This window comes from Cervus canadensis, chromosome 33 (genome assembly GCF_019320065.1).
Source record: "Cervus canadensis isolate Bull #8, Minnesota chromosome 33, ASM1932006v1, whole genome shotgun sequence".
Lineage (NCBI taxonomy): Eukaryota > Metazoa > Chordata > Mammalia > Artiodactyla > Cervidae > Cervus > Cervus canadensis.
In genome coordinates, this window is record NC_057418.1 from 20,668,922 (window position 1) to 20,692,951 (window position 24,030).

General features: G+C 43.5%; 1 protein-coding gene across 6 annotated transcripts in view; it reads left to right on the top strand.

Moving 5' to 3' along the window:
* The window catches only part of SASH1 (SAM and SH3 domain containing 1), a 983,107-nt gene that overhangs the window by 955,600 nt on the left and 3,477 nt on the right, over positions 1 to 24,030 (top strand). For all 6 annotated transcript variants that reach the window (XM_043457237.1, XM_043457239.1, XM_043457238.1 and 3 more), the window contains 9 exons: positions 2,136 to 2,210; positions 3,713 to 3,856; positions 7,263 to 7,398; positions 8,664 to 8,833; positions 9,589 to 9,798; positions 10,577 to 10,727; positions 16,084 to 16,197; positions 20,024 to 21,156; positions 22,815 to 22,946. In XM_043457237.1, the coding sequence (XP_043313172.1) occupies positions 2,136 to 2,210; positions 3,713 to 3,856; positions 7,263 to 7,398; positions 8,664 to 8,833; positions 9,589 to 9,798; positions 10,577 to 10,727; positions 16,084 to 16,197; positions 20,024 to 21,156; positions 22,815 to 22,946 (2,265 nt within the window). The remainder of the gene's footprint in view (positions 1 to 2,135; positions 2,211 to 3,712; positions 3,857 to 7,262; positions 7,399 to 8,663; positions 8,834 to 9,588; positions 9,799 to 10,576; positions 10,728 to 16,083; positions 16,198 to 20,023; positions 21,157 to 22,814; positions 22,947 to 24,030) is intronic.

The following is a 24,030-nucleotide window of genomic DNA, read 5'->3' on the forward strand; positions in this document are numbered from 1 at the left end:
AAGTAATGTCTATTGGAAGTCGTGTCCATGGTAGACCATTTAAAATAGCAGCACAGCTTTGACGAAGGAGAACAGTTATGTGATACCCTGGATGTTGGTTACCCTGAAATGCCTCCTGTAGCACTCTCTTCTCCCGGCCTTTGTTTCTGTCATACCAGCTGTTGCTCATTTTTGGGTCCATTCTTAAGATTGCTATGGTTTTACAGTTGAAGATTGCAGAATATAAGGCCCAGAACTAAGCTCTAGTTCTTCACTCGCATATTTAGAATGTTGACTAAACCTCGACTTCAGTACAACAGTTGCCAGGACAAGCTACCATGTTCTCAGCGTGGTGTTGGTGGTCGGTGGTTTAGTCATTCAGTCGTGTCCAACTCTTTGAGAGCCCATGTACTGTAGCCCACCAGGCTTTTCTGTCCATGGGATTCTCTAGACAAGAATACTGGAGGGAGTTGCCATTTCCTTCTCCAGGGATGCTGGAGAATCTCTTCCCAAACCAGGGATCAAACCCCTGTCTTCTGCATTGCAGGCAGATTCTTTACTGCTGAGACACTAGGGAGCATCTGCTTTGTGCCAGACAGTGTGCTAAACGTCTCAAATGTAGGGTATAGACAGTATTTTACCAATGGAAAAACCACAGCTCAGACAGTTTAAGTACTTTACCTGTGGGTCCCACAACAAGTTAAGTGGTAGAACCAGTATTTGGATCCGTATCTTTGTGATTCTAAAAACCTAGGCATTTTCCTTCCTGGATGTTCCCACTTTCTCAGTTCAGTTAATATATACCTGAAAGTGAAAGTTGCTCAGTCGTGTCTGACTCTTTGCAACCCCGTGGACTATACAGTCCATGGAATTCTCCAGGCCAGACTACTGGAGTGGGTAGCCTATCCCTTCTCCAGCGAATCTTCCCCACCCAGGAATTGAACTGGGGTCTCCTACATTGCAAGCAGATTCTTTACCAAATGAGCTATCAGGGAAGCTGCAGAATATACCTGAGGTGCATTTATTTTCAATAAGCAATGTTTATAGTATACGTTGTGCTTTTCTGTTCATTTCTTCCATTTAATAGCTGTTAATTAGAGTTCTCTGAGAAATAAGTAATATAAAATATTGGCACCCAAATCTGTCATTCAGATTTTATTACCAATTGCTTTAGAAGATAATAGATTGTAACAAAAATTCATATGCTTTGAGTTTCTCCTTTTGTTAAAGACTTGGGAGTTGAAGGGGGTGGGAATGGGGACACTTTTGCTAGAAAAGCAACAGAGAATGCAAAATTCTAGAAATATAAAAGCACTGAAACATAAGCAGTTCCATAAAGTTTGAAACCAACCAGAAGGACAGTAAAGATTTCATTCTTTATAACATCAGTGGTTTTCCTGTTGAAATTAAAGAAGTGTGGTCAAAGACAGTCACAGAATCAGTCTTTTTCTTTCTGGGCAAATGTGATATCTTTACTTCAGAGACTCTGAGGAAAGAGTCATAAGTGATTAAGTTGGGCAGTTAGATGGGAGAGTTATCAGCATTTTTGGCTAGGTCAGGAAAGAAATGAATGAGTAATCCTCTGGGCCTGATTGGACTTTACTTATAAACATAACCTTTTCCTCCATCTGAGTGATTTAAAGCTAAACAAAACAAGAGTCTGTTAGAAAGGCCTGCTTTCAGTGGACTTCAGATCTGGGTTTCCAAGACTGCTTTGAGCACATGGGTTTTCTAATGCATGTTCCCTCGTTATTATTCCTGTAGCCAATATTAAGGGGAGAAGAAGGGAAATTCTGTGACTAAGAGACAGGGCATCTTAGAGCACTTAACATATATATAGTATTTTTGCATTGTGTGTGTATATATATATATATATATTTTTTTTTTTTTAACCAGTTGGTTTTTGCATGTGAAGGGGACTCTGAACCTGTGGTACAGGCATAGTTCCAGTGGCTCGTGGAAGGGCAAAATGAGTGATGACGTCTCCTTATAACATGAACCATGTGTTTTTTTTCATCATTTCTCTTTCCTTACTCTCATCCTGTAACACGTTTGTGATCCAGTGACATTCTGCAAACGGGACGTGTGTTGGGTCGGTACACTGTTGGCTGACCTAAACATAACTGGATTTCTGTCCTGCCTTCTCCTTTCCACAGAGAACCTGCAGTTTTGGAGGATTTGACTTGACAAATCGTTCTCTGCACATTGGCAGTAATAATTCGGACCCAATGGTGAGTATACATCAGAAGGGAGGGAAAAGGTTTGGATTCAAGTGATGTGGTGGACACAGTTTCACATTTAGTATTTTTGAGAATCGATACTAGGTAACCATCCTCTGGGGATCCTAAATCACGTTTGGAGAGAAGCCTTGTTTCACCATCTTAAAGACTCTTTTTGGTTTCATACGGAATGAAAGATGACCATCTCTCTCTCTGCAGCAGTGTCATTTCTTTAATGTCTTGGTTCCCAGGTTTCTTCAAGTCACAAGTCCAGAGGAGTTTGGTTTCTGCAGTCTTAGCCATTGGTGCTCGCATGCTTTCTGTTCACAATAGTTGCACGTGTATGTAACTGTTACACGTGGATAGTGCCACAGGAGAGAGCCCTGTGATTTGGGTTCCAAGGGTATGAGCCAGCATTTCTAAAAACCAGCCTTATCATAGGCCATGTGCGTAGCTCTGCGCTAAGCTTAGGACTTCCTGATCTGGAGTGTCCTGAAATGAACCCAGTCCCCTTGGGGCCAAAGCAAACCAGACTCCTCTGAGCCAAGGTTACTGCCGTTTCAGACTTGTCTCTGAATCACAGTCTGGGGTCAGGCCCCCACTGTGGTGTACAGGTTTTCCTTCAACTTTCCTTTCTGAGATTCCCAAGGATGTCAGTGAGTTTTCCATATGGTTTTGTTTTCCCCTTGTGCATTTTATCGTGAAGCTGTGAAATCAGGATTCTGTGCTTTATATTCGTTATGATCATGTGTCAGCTAAAGCACCCATCTATGATATTTTTGTAGTGTCTGAGAATTTCCTGGGAGAATACAATTATTTTATTTGGATATCAAATTTTATTGATTCATATACCAATAATTTTATCTGGTCAATCTTTTAAAAAATAAAAGTATAATTTCTTTTTTATTTCTCCAAGGGAAAGTCTCCCCACCACCCCCCCGCACCCCCAAGGTAAAATAGAATGAGAAGTGACTGCAATTGCACTTGTTCAGGGAAAAATAAATTTACACATGGTTAGGAGGTGACCACACGAAATGCTTCAATGATATAAGTCTGATCAGGTGATGGACTTGTAATGATTGAGATTTGCCATTTTGTTCTTACCACTTTCTTGGGTGACTCAGTAGTAGTATCCTTTTTTTCTTCCCCATGCTGGGATTCAGCGAACACTGGTTCATCTAAATCATTCTTTATTGGTGAAACACAGTCCCCTTGGGTATTTAAACTGGTGGGAAAAAAATGCAGCAGAAGGAGAATATATCATACTAAGTTTAAATAAAACTAACTCATATTCCACTTTAAACAAATAAACATAAGCCAGTTAGTCAGTAGCTTTAATTTTTAATCATAAAGAAAAATAATATAGCACTGAGTTAACATAAGAAAAATGTGGAGATCCTGGGGCATGTCAACATTTTGCTGAGAGGTAGGACATTCATGGTTTGGATAATAAAACCTGTTTTGGAGGCTTCATTTTCTGTGATTAAAGGTACTTAATAAATTTTGTTTTGCAGGGTAAAGAAGGCGATTTTGTATATAAAGAAGTAATCAAATCACCCACTGCCTCCCGAATCTCTCTTGGAAAAAAGGTGAAATCCGTGAAAGAGACAATGAGGAAGAGAATGTCTAAAAAATATAGCAGCTCTGTCTCTGAGCAGGTATGTGACAGTCAAGCAAATACCCTCTTGCTTCTTTTGCAGAACAAGAAAAGCTGGGGATGGTCTGTCTTGAGATTTTCAGTGGTGCTAAATACATTCATTGGCATTAACCAGGCTCCAGGACCATGCCTAATTTGTGCAGACAAACAGTGGATTCAGCAAATATTTATTAAGCACTTAGGTTCATCCGAGCACCAGCTTGGTGCTGGGAATACAAATTAGGTCCTGTATTCTATGTATGGATGAGCGAAAGAGACAGATATGTAAAGAAATGATTATTCTGTAGTAAAAATAAGCACTAAAATTTAGAAAACAAAGGAAGGATTTTATTTTCTAAAATATCCCTTTCTTTAAAATGGACGTCACCAGAATCAAACCTTAAAGAGATCCTCTAATTTTCTTATGACGCTGACTTTTCAAATAAATGTAGTTTAAGTTGTTCTTTGGAGGACATAGCAAGTCTGAGAAATAAACTGAGAAAGTGTTTCCTGGCTGCAGGACTTACATAATAATTGTGTTTCTGCAGGGGTGTGTGTGTGTTCACTAAATAGCTTTATCTGCAAACATTAAAGATATCACAGAATTGACATCGCCTGCTCCCCCAGATCTATAATTTCATCACTAGGAACATGACCTTTTTATGGGTGGAAGGAATAAAGACCCTTGGAAAGCTGGGCCTGAGATAATTCTGACCATTAAATTTTCAAAACACTCTCCTCTGACACCTTTATAGTGTTTTTTCTGTAGTCTGTTGAAGTCCGCCTGTGTGAGCTGGTTGTCTAACTTGAAATACGTAGGTAATGCCGCTTTAGCTATGAAATGAAACAGACATTTTTTGCTCAGCTGCTGCCCTCTAGTGGACGTGGTGAGCTAAAACCCGTGTCTGAATCACTCAGCACCAGCTAGCCCAGCCTCTTGCACCGTTCTTCAAACAAAGCCTGCACATCTTCCGTTTATTACAGTGGTTCTCATGGGGGTGGTGATTTTGCTCCCCCCGCCAACCCCAGAGCATCGGCTGGGGACAGTTTTGCAATGGGTTAGGGTGGAGTGGTGTGGAGGATGCATCTTGCAATGCGCAGGACAGGCCCCTGTGACAAAGAATTAACCGTGCAAAATACCGCGAGTGCCCAGGTTGAGAAACTGTGGCTTGTTATACCTACAGGGGATGTCTGGCTGCCTCCAGACTCCCTGAAAGTTCTCCTTATTCTTTTCATTTCTTGTCCCTGTGGATGTGGGAGTGATGGAAAGTCTATGTTTCTACCCAGCAATGAGGCAGACTGCACATTGCTTCTATGAGACTGACTACATGCCAATGAAAGCATGAATTTAAAGCACTTATTATTTAGTTGATATTTTTCCCCCAGATTGAAATATCTGCTAAAAGCTCTTGTAAACATATTCCTGGGTTTTTTTGTTTTTTGTTTTGCTTTGTGGATCATTAGCATATAGCTTTCATGTAATTTTGAGCATTTCTCTGTAATTTTACTGCTATATAGATGCCTGTATTTTTATTTTCCTGTTTATTTAGAACAGTCATTTCACATAAGCAAAAAAAAAAGGACTCATTATAGTGCTTTTTGGAGAAAGGAAATTAACATTGTAAGGCTTAAAAAAACATCTTTTTAGTAAATATATCAACTCTTCTGGTAAGGATTTTTGTCTGCTCTGTTCCCGCTATATGCCCAGCATCTGAAATAGTACCTGTGGTATTCAGTAAATGTGATGAATAAATTAATAATTTTTAAAAGCCTTGTGAACATACACTATCAGAGATGTATTTTTCATAGTGCTGTTTTTCAAAATGTGAGATTTTTTTCCAGAAGAATTTTTAGAAGATTTTAATTGGGTAGGTGGTTTATTTTATGATTCAGAAAAGAAGAATGAAAACCAACCTCCTCAGGAATTCATCCTTTGCAGCTTCAGTAACTTCCTAATAATGCACCTCTCTTTATTGTTGTTGCTGAGGTTGTTTGCTCACTTTTCTTAAATGGAAAGCAGAAGTGTGTTTTGGATCAGAAGTTGCCCTTTTGATTGTCCTTAAAAGTTTTCAGGGCCCCGCAGAATCTCTCAGAGTCCTTCTGATGATTCAGCACTATGCAAATAACAGGTTTCGTTTAGATGGTTTTGTGCTCACGTGGCTGTGTAGTATGACAGAGAGTGTTCTGTTTGGGCAAGTAAATGTGCCCTGTTCTGACTGCAGACTGTTAAAAATATGACAGGGTCTGTCTATATAGCACCTCAAATCAAATGAGCATGTTACAGTTACATGTGCAGATGAGGGCCTGCCAAATTAATGGATACCGAGCCACCCCAAAAGTGAGAAGCTCTGCTCAGTCACTGCCGTCAGCATCCGGATCTGAAAGAGGCTTGACGGCTTTTTACTACAACAAACTAATAGAAGTCAATGAAGCTAAACCCGTAGGGTGACTTATGGAAGCTGTATTATAGACAGAAAAATGGTATGTTTGAGGTACGGTTGACCTTTGAACAACACAGGTTTGAACTGCACAGGTCAGCTCACGGGTGGATTTTTCTCAGTAGTAAACACTATAGTACTATACAACCTGTGGTTGTTTGAATCCACAAATGTGGAAATACAGATAAAGAGAGCTGACTGCAAGTTGGGTCAGCACCCCTAAGTCCTATGTTGTTCAAGGGTCAACTGTGTATCTGGGTCCTAAGTGGGTATTTTATTAACTAATTTCAGTAATATGTGTAAATAGAAATATAAAAATCTGGTCTCTTTTTTTAAAAACAAAAACAAGGAATACACTTTTTTTTTAGTGTAGAAATTTCCCTTCAAATAGAAAAAAAGATAAAATATTTTCTGATAGTACTTCTGGATACTACATCACTAGTGGATTGTATTTGATCTACATTTGAGGTCCAGCTTTGTGGCTTAGTTGGTAAAAAAAAAAATGCCTGTGATGTGGGATATCCAGGTTCGATCCCTGGGTCAAGAAGATCCCCTAGAGAAGGGAATGGCCACCCACTCCAGTATTCTTGCCTGGAGAATTCCGTGGACAGAGGAGCCTGGTGGGCTGCAGTCCATGGGGTTGCAAAGAGCTGGACATGACTGAGCTATAATACACTTTATTACTGAACCAGGGAGTATGCAAAGAGTCTCTAAGTCTTTAACGAAATGTTTTGTCTCCAAGGTAGAGTTTTTTTTCAAGAACATCTATTTGAGCGTGGAAAATACTTTTTGAGTGCTTAATTAATAGTTACGGGAGCTCCAACTTGAAGAGGAAGCAGGATATCGATGAAAAAGAAGGTGTATTTTGGGTAAAGCATCAGACATGCGTATAAAGATGAATTCGATTGATTTCGTTGCTAAACAGCTGTGCATTACAAAAAGATACCCATCCCCTCTGACAAAATGTAATTTTGTCGAAACTCATTTCAGGATTCAGGCCTTGATGGGATGCCAGGCTCCCCTCCGTCCTCTCAACCTGACAGCGAACACATGGACAAGCCCAAGCTCAAAGCCGGAGGTTCTGTGGAGAGTCTGCGGAGTTCTCTGAGCGGTCAAAGCTCGATGAGTACGTCCAGTTTGCAGTCGTAGATGATTTCCTTGGAGTCTAAGTCAGACTTTTGCTGAGTGTCAGGTTCAGGCAATTTAAAGATAAATAAGACCAAGTTCTTAGCCTTAGGGTGCTGTTACAGAGACAGACCTGAAAAATACCTGGCCCTAGAGTCCTATTTGTTTAGTAGCCGATGTCTAGCAGTAGCATAAACAGGAGGGTAATGATTTTGGTTGCAGGGGAGAGAGAGAAAGCATGTTAGCGGAAGATATGGAGACCGAAGGGAGGAAGCCAAGGGGGAAACAGTGATGGCAATGACCAGCAGAATAAAGGGAGATGACCAGGGTTCTGCAGGGCACACGTTGCTTTCCTGACCTCTGGGCTCATGTTCCACCTGCAGTAGCAACCAGCGATCTTCTGACCACTTTTTGTCTTAGAGATTTTGGTAGACATTTCTCATCAGTTCATTGCCCTCTGCCATGGTCTTTGTCATGGTGAATCCAGTCCCTTTATTATCATGTTAGTGGGGGTTTAGTAAAAGAGAAGACAAATACTTCTCTCCAATCAGCAATCTTTAATCAAAAAAATGTTTTAGTGCAGAATTCAGCACACTAATGTGACATTCTTTTTCCCTGATGCATTTGGTGTAGTGGGACATCCCTATAATTCTCTTGTGGTTTGACAAAGAAAGCTAATGTCTTCTTAACTTTTATGAATACAAAATGTTGATTAAAACTTTATTAGTAATCTTAGTTTTAGTCAACTAAGAATCAGGGGGAAAAAAAGAAGATGAGAGGAGAATGACAAATGTCCCTGAAACAAACACTGTTCAACCACTCCTTACCCAGTGGTGGTGTTGGCTGAGCGTTATGGGGGAAGAGACCAAATTTAAACCCATGACTTAAAAAGCATTTGGCTTTGGGCAAGTTACTTGACCTCTTTGAGCTTCTCATCTGTAACATGGGGTCAAAACAGTATGCCTGACAAATGGGAGGCTATGAGGGTTAAAGTTGGTGTCCTCTATCAGAGAGTTTCCATGTCACCTGGCTTCCCTGGTCATAAAGATAACTTGCTGGAGTCCCCTCTCCAATTAGGGGCTCAATTAGGGAGAACACTCAGAAAACGCAGACCGTCCCCTGGCCTCTGCTCAGGTCCCTACGTGACTGTGGCTCATGACTGCCTCCTCTGGCCCCTACCTTCCAAGTCTAAGATGCTTTCAGAGTCGCCAGCTTGGCTGTGAGGGAAATCTGCATTGACCCAAGTTCTGCGTATTTTCCCTGCAGGTGGTCAGACAGTGAGCACCACCGATTCCTCGACCAGCAATAGGGAGAGTGTCAAGTCGGAAGATGGTGATGACGAGGAGCCCCCGTACCGGGGCCCGTTCTGCGGGCGCGCCAGGGTGCACACCGACTTCACACCCAGCCCCTATGACACGGACTCGCTCAAGCTCAAGGTGTGTGTTTCCTTGACCTCAGAGCGGTCACCCCGGGTGCCTTGTGGCTTTAGGAGCTGTTCTTGTCTCCTTGGTGTTGAATGCTGGGCTCTTGTGGTGCAGACTGGTCAGCGCATCTGCTCCTTTGATAAATTGGTCTCTTCTGCAGTGAAAACTAGAGAACCAGCCAGCCTTTGGGGATAGAGGCAGGTCTCGTGTTAATTCTGTCTTATCACCACGCTGGCCCTGTCCTCTGACCCCAGCTTCCCTCTAGAATTCCCACTGCCCTTCCCTCCCAGTCTCAGTGCTTTGGCCAACTGAAAGGACACGACTGAGTTCTCTTATGTGATCAGTGACATCCTTACGGAGCAGATGGGATTTCACAAAATGTATGAAGCGAGTATAGACCAGGGGTTGCCACTGACCTCTGATTGGTGGGAATTTTTTCTCCAAGAAATAGGAGCTCTCTGGGTAAGGGCACGGTATTCAGAGAGCCAGATGTCCACCCACCCATGAGCCCTGGTGGATACCTTGAGCCACCATCCTCTGGGGCAGGATGGTGGAGGGGATGGGATCTTGGGCCTCTGTGGGATCCTGCACAATCAGGAGTTCTCTCTGTGGTCTCTGCCAGACTCCTAGTCACATCAGGTGACTTGTGGAGCCCTGATTCTAGGCTTCATGGTGTCTTCACATCACATGATTGGCACTTCTGATGGATTGATGGTTCATGCTTGGAAATGTACCTAATGGAAAGATCCTTCTTCCCTGGGCCACAGAAAGGAGACATCATTGATATAATCAGCAAACCCCCCATGGGCACCTGGATGGGCCTGCTGAACAACAAGGTGGGCACGTTCAAATTCATCTACGTGGACGTGCTCAACGAGGAAGAGGAGAAGCCCAAACGTGCCACCAGGAGGAGGAGGAAAGGGAGACCCCCCCAGCCCAAGTCGGTGGAGGACCTCCTGGATCGGATCAACCTCAAAGTCAGTTCCGTCCTGTTCTGGCCCCCAACCCCACATTACCTTCTCCTAAACTAAGCAAGCAAGGGATCTGTGTCGTCCCAGAAGGACAGCCCATGTCCATGATGAGTACCATCATCCTATAGAAGTAGTATTACCAGCACCATAACACTATCCTTGACCTCCCTTGAGGGTGATAGTGTAAACTCCAGGTTGAAATTACCTCCTAGTCCAAAGAGCAACTTTCAAAGAGCTGTGAGCTTCAAGCCACTACCAGGAAAGGCAGTAAGCACAAGCTCCTAGCATCCTGATTGGCCTCACAGAGGTCTTGAGGATTGTCCCTGCCCACCCCGCCACCCCCCACCATTACTCCCAGCATCTAGTAGGGCGGGTCTACATGGTGTGACCTGTTTCCTCCTTGCAAAGCTATCTTGCTCTTGGGGAAGTCACAGGTCTCTCTGAGCTGGATTTCAGTGGCTCCAGATGAAAGAGGTGTCTCCTCCACAGCACGCTGGGTGGCATTGCAGGCATTAGTTCACAGCAAGGGCACAATTAAAATGCAGGCCAGTGGAGTCCATCTCAGCTTTGAGTGTCCACCTTCTTAACCCATGGTTAGTGAAGTGCCCCGCTTGCCCACTGAGCTGTAGAACTGGGGGGTACAGACTGTTAGAAAGATACTCATTAATTTTTGAATTAGCATAAAAGTGACTATGGAAAAAGAGTTTAGGGGTTTGAGACTGGTTGTTGGTCGTGGGCCACGTGGCCAAGCTGCTGACTCTCCTCTGTCTTGTGTCCCTCCCAGGAGCACATGCCCACTTTCCTGTTCAATGGCTATGAAGATCTGGACACCTTTAAGCTCCTGGAGGAGGAGGACTTGGACGAGTTAAATATCAGGGACCCAGAGCACAGAGCTGTTCTCTTGACGGCAGTGGAGCTGTTACAGGAATATGACAGTAAGTCCCTCACAGCACAGACGTCTTCAGTGAGATCCATCCCATTCTCAGGCCACCAGGAGGCATCCCATAAGCTGCTAACATGTGTGTAGGTCCCCGGAGTCCCTCATTTGATCTTGCTCTTTCCAAAATGTGGAAGTGTTAGTCACTGAGTCATGTCCAACTCTTTGTGACCCCATAGACTGTAGCCCGCCGGGCTCCTCTGTCTGTGGAATGTTCCAGGCAAGAATACAGGAGTGGGTTGCCATTTTCTTCTCCAGGGGATCTTCCTGACCCAGGGATCAAGCCCAAGGTCTCCTGCATTGCAAGTTGATTCCTTACCATCTGAGCCACCAGGGAAACCTTACTCTTTCCAAAGCCAAGGTCAATTTTGTATTATGTCAAACAGCACAAAGACATAGATTCCCAATGCCAATGCAGGAGCAAAAGAAAACCTGACTACCCAGTACTTTTTCACTGAGAACTGAATTGTAATTTTCTTTCTTTTTTTGGACATATTTTTTTCTTAAGACACATAGTTCATGCCACCTTGGGGGTTGGTGGGATATACAGCCTTTAGGAGGTCGTTAAGATACCCAGGTGCAAATGTGACTGCCAAACTTGGGGTATCCTGTCCTGCCAAGGGTTAATTACTTCTCAAAGCACATGAGGAGTTGTTTTCTGATTGAATGAGTTAGTTAATGGATAAATGAAATTCATCAGCTTGCATTAAAGAAGCAGGGAATCATCTCGAGTGAATATGTAGAGCAGAGAATTCCATATTGTGATTTCTCAGCCAAAATGATAGCTCATTTTTACAGCCCATGAACAGAATTCAGTGAGCTCACAGCTTTTATGTAGTCTATTTGAATACACTGTATCCTTTGCTCCATTAACCCAGTCTTATCTTGCTCTTTATTCTTCAGTCTGATATCAAAAATATTCCCGAGATTATTCATCATGAAGGGGGAAGCATCCTTTCCAGTGATTGAATTCAAATGTATTTTCTTTCGTATGCTCTGCTTCAGGGATATCAGTAGCTAATAGCATTTCCATTGCTAAAAGACACACCAAACCCATGGTTAATGGTGGGAAAAAAATTGTGCATTACTGAATGTACCAGGCTCAAGAGACGCAGAAGTAAGTGTCTCAGTGCAGTTAAATTCACTTCTGATTAATAGGTTGTCCCTCTAAATTAACTGATGACACACCGTCAAATAGGTGTCTGAACCCGAGATAAACACTCCCTTCAGGGATAGATTTGGAGGGGATTGTGTTCCATAGTTAATATCAATTTGTAGCCAGGTCTCTTTAGGATTGGAGTTTCCCAGGAGACACCATGGGTCGGGGTTGTCCTGTGACCAAGTTGTGTCAGAGCCTGGCCCAGTGCCTGGTGAGGCTGACCAGCTATATTAATATCAATTAATGTTTAATTATCTAGTCTCCTGGACCACATCTGCTCTATAAAATAGTTCATTTGCTCTTCCCCAGCCACTGAGAGCAGCTGGTTGATAAACCCCACCCGTTATGTTCCCTCTAGCATTCAAACAGGAGCAAAGCTGCATTCTGAGTATATAAGGCAGGGTCTGTCTCAAGGGCGGGGGCTCCTTGCCTTCCTGGGATCATGTCCTGAGATCCGCCCCAGGGATATGTTATAGCTAAGGGGTTCTTTGTCTGTCATGATGCCCACCCAGCAGTCTAAGGAAGCCTCACTGCTTCTTCATCAATCTCATTTTGAATCTGTGCTGTGCCACTGTTTAGAACATCCTTCATATATAATGGGGTACTTCTTTTTAGCAGTTCTAAAATAAAGGCATTAGCGGACTCAAGGGTACCAGTGAGCGCCGAGCCTGGATCCAGGATTATCCTAGGATGAGGAGATTATACATTCAGCAATTCTAAATTCATTGTGTTTTAGAAGTATGCTAAGTAACTGATAGCTTAAAGGAACACATCAGTTTCTGTCAGAGTTGACAGATCCAGAGATCTGCTGAGATCTGAGATGTCTCACTCATCTTCCATCTCAGCTGCCACAGGAGCAAGAGACACACCTGCATCATTGTTTGGCAGTCAGGCGGGTCCAGCTTCTCTCACTGCATCTGAGCATGGGGAATGCCAGCCTTCCCACAGGGTTCCTCCATTCAGAAAAGACTCTCATTGTGCCAGAGCAATTCCTCCCGCTGATCCCAAACCCATTCTCCTTGATCTGCCAAATGAAAGCTGTCTTTTAAGAAAATCATTTTCATAAGAATTGTCTTCAGGAATTATGTCAAATAGGTGGGAAAGTACAGAGAAAAAGAAAACAAATCCACATATCCACTTCCTAAATCCAACTAAAGTTAACATTTTGTTGTACTTCAATCCTTACTTTTTAAAGACATAAATTTGCAGGCCCATTGGAAGGCCTGCTATCCAACAATCCCATTCTTTTCCCAAGAGAACTATGCTCCAGAAAAATGGCACGTGTCCTCAGGGCATAAGTACCTTTTGATGTTTGGATGTCTCATCAGAATGTCTTAGCATGTTTTTCCTTCCTTTGTGTGTGTGTGTGTGTGTGTGATAAGATGGAGGAAAGCTTTAGTCCAAATTCAGGTCATGTCCAAATGAAGTTTTAGCCCCAAGACCAGAGCTTCATTCTCACTTGACTGTGAGAATGTTCATGGGTCTAGCTCACTTTTTTCTTCCTTTGTGCCTTGGCATTAATGTTAGTGAGTATGGGGAGAAGAAAAGGCCTTGATTTGCAGTCCCTCTAAGAGATACCCCTCCCCTTCATTCTCCCTAAGGAAGGACAACCTGCCTGGGAAACACTGGCTTTTAGTTTTAGGGAATTTTGCTAAATTTGATAGTGGGACTCCTGCAAGTATCTGCTGATTGGATCCTTCAGGAAGAAAGTGGCTCTATCTCCTTGAGAAAGAAGAAGATGGCTCCATCTCCTCGACATATGTTTCCTGATTTTATAAATTGATTTGCCATTTTCAGGCACTGCAAAGGACCCATTCACTCCCCATAATAACTTCAGGTTATTATGCCGCTGTGTGGTAGGCTGGCATCCCCAAAGTTGCAGGCACAGTCCTCATTTTCCTGCAATGATGGGGACAACTTTTCTGTTTTATTCCTGTCGGTCAGCACTTTGGAGTCTGTTTTGGCCGCTGCAATGCACTGACCTATCTCGCCAGGGACAAACTGCATTGATTCCTCTTCCTGGGTTGTAACTGATAGCTCAAGGCCCTCATTTTACAAGTATCATTTTCCTAAATAACATGCTAGGCTAGAACAGAGGCTAGGCCAAATCCGCAGACTCTTCCACACAATGAGGACACCATGCTAGAATGTTCCACTTTCAGTGTGGGGGAGGGGAAAGGGTTTGCTCTTGTGCTACCAACTAGTTAATTTTTTATTAATCACTTTTAAAATAGCACTTCTTATTTTGGTGCTCTAATTCAAGGGCTTATCTGCCAAGATTTCTGTTATAAAATCCTGAGAAACAAAAACAGGAAGTGGTCAGTGGACAGCAGGAACAGCTGGTGTGTATGTGGCAGCCCTCAGTCTTCCCACAACTTTTTTTTTAATGATGAGAAGAGACATCAGATTTCTGGTTTTGTGTGTGTGTGTGAGAGAGAGTGGGAGAGAGATGGGAGAGGGGAAGTGAAGAGAAAAACAAAGACACTCATCATCAACTATTTATTTTATGTAGAAAATGTTTTGCTTTCTGTTTTATCGACCAAGCATTTAGTCCGCCTTATGATTGAACGACGATCTCCCTGTAACCTTGAACCTACATAAGGTCAGCTGTGCCATTTATAGAATGTTCAGAGCTGCACAGCTTGGGTGATGAAGGCCCATGTGACTCCCCATCTCATTTTCTGTAGGCTGACTTTCAGCAGAAAGCATCTGATGCTTCTCTCTGGAAGGATTTCTTAGGATGAGGACGTCCAGCCTTCTGGCACCCACCTTAAGGGTATTCTGTACTCAGTTTCCAAGTTGGAGGGTGTTGTCAGCTTTTCCTGTGACACCTTTTGTGGGCGGGAATAAAAATGCTAACCTAAGACAAAGGGAAAGGAAAAAGGAGGAAAAACCCTCCAACCTATTTGTAGCAAAAGGATTTGCCCCTGGCCCCTCATGAGCTAACCTCCCTGCTGGCTCAAACGGCATCTGCCTGCGATGCAGGAAACCTGGGTTCGATCGCTGGGTTTCCTCTGAAGGAGGAAATGTCAACCCACTCCAGTACTCTTGCTTGGAAAATTCCATGGATGGTAGGCTACAGTCCATGGGGTCACAAAGAGTCGGACATGACTGAGCAACTTCACTCACTCACTCCTCGTGGGCTTGGGGGTTTGAGTCCCCTTTATGGCAGCCTTGCTGCCTTTGTGATAAGAGCCAGCACATGTCACAGAGGGTTAGGTTCATGCTCCTAATGCTAATGAAATGTGATGGTTCCTTTGACATTCCCTTTTTTTAAAAAAAACTGAGAATTTTTTTTTGAGGAGTTTTGAGGATTTATTACCTTAACTTTTAGTACATTTGTTAAAAATACAGTTTACAAAGCTTAATTTTTAATAATGGCTGTATTTAACAATCGGCTTGTAAAATTCTAAGCCGAGAACTTTAAAAAAAAATACTTTTATTTATTTATTGGCTGTGGTGAATCGTCATTGCTGTGTGTGGACTTTCTCTAGTTTCTAGGAAGCGTGGCCCACTGTCTGTTGCGGTGTGTGGGCTGCTCATTGTGGTGGCTTCTCTTGTTGGGGAGCGCGGGTTCTCGGCCTGTGGGCTTTAGTAGTTGTGGGGCAGGGGCTTAGTTGCTACACAACATGTGGGATCCTCCCAGCCCAGGGATCGAACCCGTGTCTCCTGAAGTGGCAGGCGGATTCTTACTCCACTGTACTACCAGGGAGGTCTCACTTTTATATCAGCTCCCAAATTGGAAAGGTGGGAACAAATAAATTGAAACACAAATCTTCTAGATCTCTACAAAGCATACAGCCCAATTCCTCCTTGTGAAAAGGCCATTTATTCACTCTCTGCTCCTGCTTGGTGGTATCAGTGTTCAGAAAGGACTGTGGTTGCTTTTCCCCCACATTCTATATGATGCTCTGAATGTCTCCTTTCCCTGGTTGACCTGAGGCCAGTTATCCTCCAAGTGACTTAGAAGGTATTGATGTATTTCAACTCTGTGCTCTCTCTCCAGCCTTATCGTCCCGTGATACTTGATTTGAAAAGAAAACATCCTGATCTCACTCATTTAATTTGTTTTTTTCCAAAATCTAAGTCTTCAAAAATGTATGGTGAGAACTGAGGATAAAATTGAGATGCGATGGATTTGAAAACTGCTTTTCATTCCCCTTACAATCCCATGCCATGTGTTCATCTTCTCCAGGTAACAGCGACCAGTCTGGATCCCAGGAGAAGCTGCTTGTTGACAGCCAGGGCTTGAGCGGATGCTCTCCACGAGACTCAGGATGCTATGAAAGCAGTGAGAACTTGGAAAACGGTACTGTCAGCACAGATAATCATAACTGCATGGTCATACGCAAAGCCTTCTGGGCCATTTCTTGGTGTCTGTGCTTTGGCTAATGACTATATTTCTTCCTCAGCTTGAGCTGTTGCTTTTGAGAAAACTACAAATAGGGAGAGGAGCTTTTCCAGGGCAACTGGTGCTTGATTCAGATCTTAGGCTGGAGGAACATCTCTCAAGAACCTAGGCAATGGATGATGCTGAGAGAGGCGCAGAGAGATCTTTTCACTAGTTACTCTTCCATCCTGCAGTAGCACCTAACTGGGAAGAGCTTAAACTTGTGTGTTAGAGAAAGGGACCCCAAACTTCCATTGTCTTGCAACTCTCGGAGGTTAGCTCTCCCTCTGGACCATGGAAAAAGTCAAGGGGGTTTAGAGTGGGGAGACATGGAGTGCATAGCCAAAGACTTTGGTCAAGTTACATCTCCAGCCATCCTTTGCCCTTACCTCTGAAATCATTAATATGAGTTTCTCTTTTATAGCTTGTTCTAAGACTTAAACAAAGTAGTAATATATAAAAAATACCTAGCATTTTGTAAGCACTGATTATGAGTGAGGCAGTGGGCTAGATGTGTATACAGTTTGCTAATTATCACTCAAATCCTGCAGTGCGTATTTTATAAGTGACGATGCAAAAGAGAAATTGAACATTAACTGAAGCACTTGTTCTCTTCTCTAGCTCATAATCGTCCCACAGTCAATGGTAGACTTTTTTTTCTTTTTTTTTTGCCACACCACACAGTATGTGGGAGCTTAGTTCCCCGACTAATAATGGAACCTGAGCCCCATGCATTGGAAGGCAGAGTCTTAACCACTCAACTGCCAGGGAAGTCAGAATGGTAAACAATATTTTAGACCTGATTTTCTAATACTGTAAGCATTTTCAAGTCCAAACTCTTAACTACTTAATGTCATCATACATCAGCCAGGGGTATCTGGGCTTAGGTGAACTTCCAAGCCAGAAGGGATTTAGTTTGTATATGTTATCATAAGTACCTTCACAAATCAATGGATGAAAGAAGGTGGACCTATTTAGGAAACAAGGAAAAAGGCAACATATACCATAAAAGATTTCTTTGCCTATTTGTTTGCTTGTTTGTTCTGAGGAGCAGGAATATCCTAGGGCTTAGGACTATCGTTCATGAGTCTCTCATTTCAATATGAGAATTTCAAGAAGCCCGGCTGAGAACATTGTTACAAAACTAGGGCATGAAAGTTTGGTTTCTTTAGATCGTTACCATCCATCACCTCAGTTTTTCTTCTTAAATATACAGTAAACCTAAGCAGGGCTGGCCCTGGACGTTCAGATTGGGGGCCGCAGTAGCAGAATGACTCCTTCCATAAACATACATCATGCCAGCAGTATCATGATTACAGTAGGAAAATATCTAAATTCATACTAAAATAATGGGAAAAGTCTGACTTTATTCAAATATTGCTTCATTGTTATGAAAGCTAGATCTCTGAATGAAGGGTGCATGATTAAATATTAAACATTACATTTTTGTAAAAAAAGAAATCTCAAAACTTCAGCTAGACAGAAAGAATATAATTACCCACATCTAATATGGTACTTCCTTCCCACTCAGACAGCATGCATCACTAGGGGCTCAGAGTTATGTTGCCCTAAACTTCACACATTAGGCCAGCCATCCTCATGGTCTAGTTTTTGGAAGTTATTGGAGAATGTGTATTTTCAGTTGGTGGAGCAGGTCCCATACCCACTACAAATGATGGACTCAGTTTGAATCAGTGGTTTACTTATATCCTCCATAGTTTAATGCACATAAAAGACATTCAGTAAACAGGTTTTGGACCAATAGGATCAACCATCAATTTCACTTTGAAAAGCAGAATAAAAGTATTAAGTGTAGATAGGAAATTGCTGGAAGTCCACAATTCAAACCAACTAAAAGCACTTTAAAAGTAAGATGTTTTCAAACTAGATTTTGACATTTCCCCCCACCCCCAACTTTTCTGCTTTATCCACAAAATAGTTAAGGATATTTTACCTCTCCCAACCTTTGTTTTTTCACATAATGAAACCAAGCTGCACGATTTTGTTCTGGTTTTACTAGGAAAGGTTTTTCATTGAGTGGAGAAGTAAACGCTGGGTTTACAGCAGCAGTGCCTCTTGGGCAGTTTGTAACTTCTGGTTCGGGAGCTCACGCTGCTTGAGGCCCTGATTATCTGTGATCTTTGGGATCCTGCAAGCCTCAGAGGCCTGGAGGGGGTGCTTGGTAGGGTAAGTGATGGTGGCCACGGTGGAGGGGCTGGGCCTCAGCCTTGAGTGACCTCCACACTTCAACTTTTCTCTGGGTTATAAGTGAAGCTTCATTACAAAGGATCCTCCTGCTTTGAAAATCACTGATTTCAAAAGTACGATGGTCTGAATAAAGACGATTCTCTTACCATTATGAACACCATGCTAATCTTTTCCTTTCTGACCTCTTCACCGTTCTCCTTTCCAGTTAGCCTCTGCTGACTGCGGTGTGAGGTGAATAAATTCCGTCTAAAATACCTGCAGCCATAAAACTGAAATTGTGTGTCTCCTATGTCCTTTCCTTTTCGCAATAAAAACCAACATTTGAGTGTTGGGAACTATTAGGTCCATAAGGAAAACAATTTACCAGGTAGACCATCCATCAGGGCCTCACAAGCAGCGGTATCTTAAATGCCTCAGCTGCATGACCGAGGAACAGAGCAATATCAAGGGAGAGGACCACTCGAGGGCCGTGAGTCTTGTTCGTTGTTTCCCTGTCCTAACAGCCCAGAGGTATTCATAGGAAATTCCAGATGGCTTACTTGTCTCAAACAGAAAGGGAGTCTTAAGTAGACTGGGATCAGATGCAGTCAGTGTTACTCTCTGCATCAAGCAGAAGAAGCAGTTAGCATCAGTCAACAATTGTTAAGTAAGTAGACTGACTGGTTGATAAGTTTAGTTATCAGCCTGACAGTTAGTTTACTTTAATGAGGTCTGTTGCTTCAGTGGTTATTAGAATCGTACTGGTATCTTACGGACTCTGGCGGTAGACTCACCTAAGCTTGTTTACTCGTTGTTACCAGGATTGGCTGACGGTTTGCAGGATACATTTACTTTACACGCTTGAACAAAGCACAAAGCAGTGAGGGTTTAAAAGAAGTTTTGAGGGTTCAGTGGTCACCAGGGAACCTTGGGGGGATACCATTTAAAGCAATGGTCCCCTGCCTTTTTTTGGCACCAGGGACCAGTTTCATGGAAGACAGTTTTTCCATGGACGAGGATGGAGGGAGGGATGGTTTGGGGGTGATTCAAGTGCATGACATTTATTGCACACTTTATTATTACATCAGCTCCACCTCAAATTATGGGGCCTTTGATCCCGGAGGTTGGAGATTCTCCTCTGTAAAGAACCTGTCCCCTTTGCAACTGTGGTCTTAGGAAACGGTACTCTAATCAGAAATTCCATCAGTGTGGTTCCTTAGTGGGATGTGGATATGCCTTCTTCCACACTGACTACAGCTGCGAACAGACATTAGGCCTAGATTTATTTTATGGCCTGACACAGCATATTTTCTTTCCACATAACTCAATTAACTTTCATTTCCCTGAGTCCTTTAATAAGACTTAAGAATTCTCTCTAAAAAATAAAAATGGAACCACAGTAGCCCTACATCACCAGTGGTGATATTATGTCCTTAGTGTAATTCCACAGCGGGATATGGGAGTTGGAGATTTCAATAACATTCGCGCACCTTTTACATCAATTTGATTGATTCGCTTTTTAAGATGCGATTGTAAAAAACCTCTCCTTGCCTTGTAGGCAAGACTCGGAAAACCGGCCTCTCTGCCAAGTCATCAACCGAGTCCAGCCTGAAGTCTTTCAACAGGAACCAGCTGGGCAACTACCCAACCTTGCCTTTGACGAAGTCAGTGGACGCTCTGAAGCAGGGAGGGGAGGGGAGGCTGGGCGGTGGTCTCACCCCTCTGGCCTCCCAGAGCTGTGATCCCCCGTGTGTGACTGATTTGAATAAAAACCGAAGGAGTCTCCCCGTTTCCATCTGCCGGAGCTGTGAGACCCTGGAGGGCCCCCAGACCGTGGAGACTTGGCCCCGGTCCCACTCCCTGGACGACCTTCAAGGAGAGCCCGAGAAAGACGTGCCTGGCGAGGTGACAGGACCCTGCCCTCAGACTGTACCTGAAGTGCCACAAAAGACAGCCCCCTGCGTCACAACGGTTCCGGGCCCCAAACGAGAGTCTGCTGTTGACGATGCATTGCTACTGACCCAAAGCAAGAGGTTTTCTGAACCTCAGAAAACGACTACTAAGAAACTGGATGGCCCGATGGGGCCCTTTTCACGGGGTACATCCCCCCCTCCGTGTTTGCCCAAAACCTTCGACGCCCAACCGCCTGCCGTTAAACCCAGTTTAACACGGACGCCTCTGGAGGGTCACAGGAAAGGACTCGATTTCGAAGGGACACATCACCCCGCGGGCACCAAAGAAGGCCTGGATGCTGAGCAGAGGGGCCCCGAGGCCAGAATGCAGGCCAAACCTCCCGTCCAGCCTCCGCCCGTTCCCGCCAAGAAGAGCAGGGAGCGCCTCGCCAACGGGCTGCATCCTGTCCCTCCTGGTCCCCCCGGCGGCCCCGGCCCCGACGCACCGGGCCTGCCGCTTAAAAAGGGCAGCCCCGGCGGCCCCAGTGACTGTCCCTCGGCGGCAGCGGTGGCCAGGCCTCCCCCGGGGCCGGAGCCGGGCAGCCCGCCAAGCACCAGGCCACCACCCTGGCTGTCGGAGCTGCCCGAGAGCGCCAGCCTCCAGGAACACGGCGTGCGGCTCGGGCCAGCGCTGGCCAGGAAGGTCTCCTGCGCCCGCGGGCTGGACCTGGAAATGCTGACCGAGAACAAGCTGCGGGCGGAAGGCATTGATCTCACCGAGGAGCCCTATTCTGATAAGGTATCCGAGGCCCTGGCCCCCCAGCCCCATAAGTTGGGGGTGCCAGGCGGGAACAATGTCATTGCCCTCCGACGGCAGCTGGTGGCAGACAGTGACAGGGCAGGGGGTCCTTGTCACCCCGCGCTGGGCGTTCAGATGAACAGGGAGCACAGTGCCCAGATTAAATGCAAACACGGCCTTAGGGGCTTTCTTCTTTCCCTTCTCTTCTTTCACTTGTTTGTATTTAATTTTGGCCAACTGTTCTTTGCCAGGAGAACTATATCAGTCATTACTAGAACCTGGTCCTGAAACAAAGCTCCAGTTTCCATGTGTTACTCAACATCTTTGTATTTAAATTTTAACAAATCCCCATTTCCTTTCACTGGATGTAAAATTGAATTAATAATAACCTTCATAAGTACCTCTTAGAAGTGTTAATAGGAACAAATGTTAATAATATAAATGTAAATCTACTTTGAAAACTGTGGAGCCCTATTCAGATGTAAATGGGACTTCCCAGGTGACACTCGTGGTAAAGAACCCGCCTGCCAGTGCAGGAAATAAAAGAGATGCAGGTTTGACCCCTGGGTCAGGAAGGTCTCCTGGAGAAGGAGATCTTACCTGGAGAATCCCATGGACAGAGGAGCCTGATGGGCCCCAGTCCCATGGGGTCGCAAAGAGTTGGACATGACTGAAGCTACTTAGCATCATTCAGATGTAATAATTATACTGTCTGATATCTGTATGGGTAACTGGGGATAAAAGACTATATAAAATACCCCATTGTACCAAAAACATTGAGAACTATAATGAAAACTCACTTCTCATTTGCAAAAAACACAAACACGTAGAACTGTGTGTGTCTACGCTCAGTCGCTTAGTCCTTTTCAACTCTTTGAGACACTGTGGACTATAGCCGGCCAAGCTCCTCTATCCGTGGAATTTTCCCGGCAGGAACACTGGAGTGGGTTGCCATTTCCAGCTCCAGGGGATCTTCCCCACCCAGGGATTGAACCTAAGTCTCCAGCATTGCAGGAGGATCCTTACCTCTGAGCCGCTAGGGAAGCCCAGAGTAGACCTACCAATATCAAAATAACTTTGAAGACAAATGCATGAAAATAGATGTATGTTAGTCCTAGAAATTCATGAATTGTTCTAATGCATTCCTGAGAGTCTTTGTTATAAGTGCCTTATGACCTTGAATGCCTTATGATAAGATACTCCTCCTCTGCCTTCTTAATATTTAGTGAATGAATCCCTTTGAGTGGAAAGCAGTGGGAATTCTACTGTACAGTAAATGCTGGCCTAGTATAACTCTTTGTAGCTGAGGGACCAACAGTGGATGATCTATAGAGCACAAGTTTGCCCTTCAATAACCTTTTGCAAAATGATCACATAGAGTAGACCTTAGACCCCACAATGGAGGGTGATTGTGTTCTACTTTAACCATCTTTCAAGACATATTTCCAGAGCTCATCACTACCTAAAAGATAAAGATGTAAAATATTCTCTCTAAAATAGTTGTCTTGATACTAAAGAAAATATATTCACTTCAAATTTAAACTGTTGGTCCTACTTTCTAGTAGCTAAATGTCTTATCTTACCTTATGTTTGCTGTTCTTGGAGAAAGAAAAAGATCCTCGCAACCCTTGCTAAGAGATTTCTGTTCTTGCTCGCAGCACGGCCGCTGTGGGATTCCTGAGGCCCTGGTACAGAGGTATGCAGAAGACTTAGACCAGCCGGAAAGGGATGTCGCCACCAACATGGACCAGATCCGTGTCAAGCTGCTTCGGAAGCAGCATCGCATGGCGGTGAGCAGCCCACGGTTCAGGGCCCCTCTCTTCCCGATTTCTGAAGTCCATTCAGTCATAGGGCTTAATGATGGGCATGCTGGCAGCCACTGAGCAGGGTTCCTTATAAGATACCAAAGGGAGACACCAGGGGGAAAGTAATACGTATTCAGCCTGCAGAGTTTTAAAAATACAGTTTTGGAAAGAAAAAGATGAAAATTATCCATAATCCCAGCACTGTGGGGGAAAAAAAAATCCATTTAGTTATTTCTCTGCACGTGTATAATAGTACGTGTACAGTTTGGAAACTTTAATGTTTTCAGCTATCAGATTGTGAACCTATTTCTTTGTTACTGAAAATTTTTTTATATTGTTCATGTCTCAAAGTGTTCTAGTAGGTGTGTCTTAGTTCAGCTAATTCCATATTGTTAAGACTTTTAGATTTTTTTCCCAAACTTTTATTTTAAATAATTGAGTGAGGAATGTCTTGGTTAATAAATTCTATAGACTTTGTTGACTAATTTCTGAGGATACAGTCCTTCAAGAGGATTTGCTTCATTAAGACTCCAGAAAATCTCAAGGATTTGCACATTTGGTGGTAAATTGCCTTTCTGAGAGGAATCTCACTTGGCCTTCACAGGAGTCAAGTATAAATGTCCATTTCCCTGCCCTAGCCAACATTTATTATTGTATTTCTAATTCTTTATAATTATATTGATTAATTTTAATTAATGCTTAATTTAATAAATGTTTAATTTTCTGGATGTTAATGTAGATTCAAAATACAGAAGAAAATCTACTTTATATGAGTATCATTGCTTTTCTGGGTATCTTGTTTTTTCACACTATCACATAGGTTTGCTTCTTCGGTCACTATAGGGATCATTGATTGAAGAGTGTGACCAACCATGAGACAAAATAGCCAGAAACACAAATGGTGACAGTTCGGAGATGTCCACACATAATTGGGGTTAGATCTAATTCCAAGTACCTTCTGGGACCTCAGACACTTTCTTGAGGATTTGTCTCACCTTGAGAAGCCAAGAAAGAATTCTTGATGCTTTGACATCTCATGGTATTATCCCTTTCTGATAGTGTAGTATTA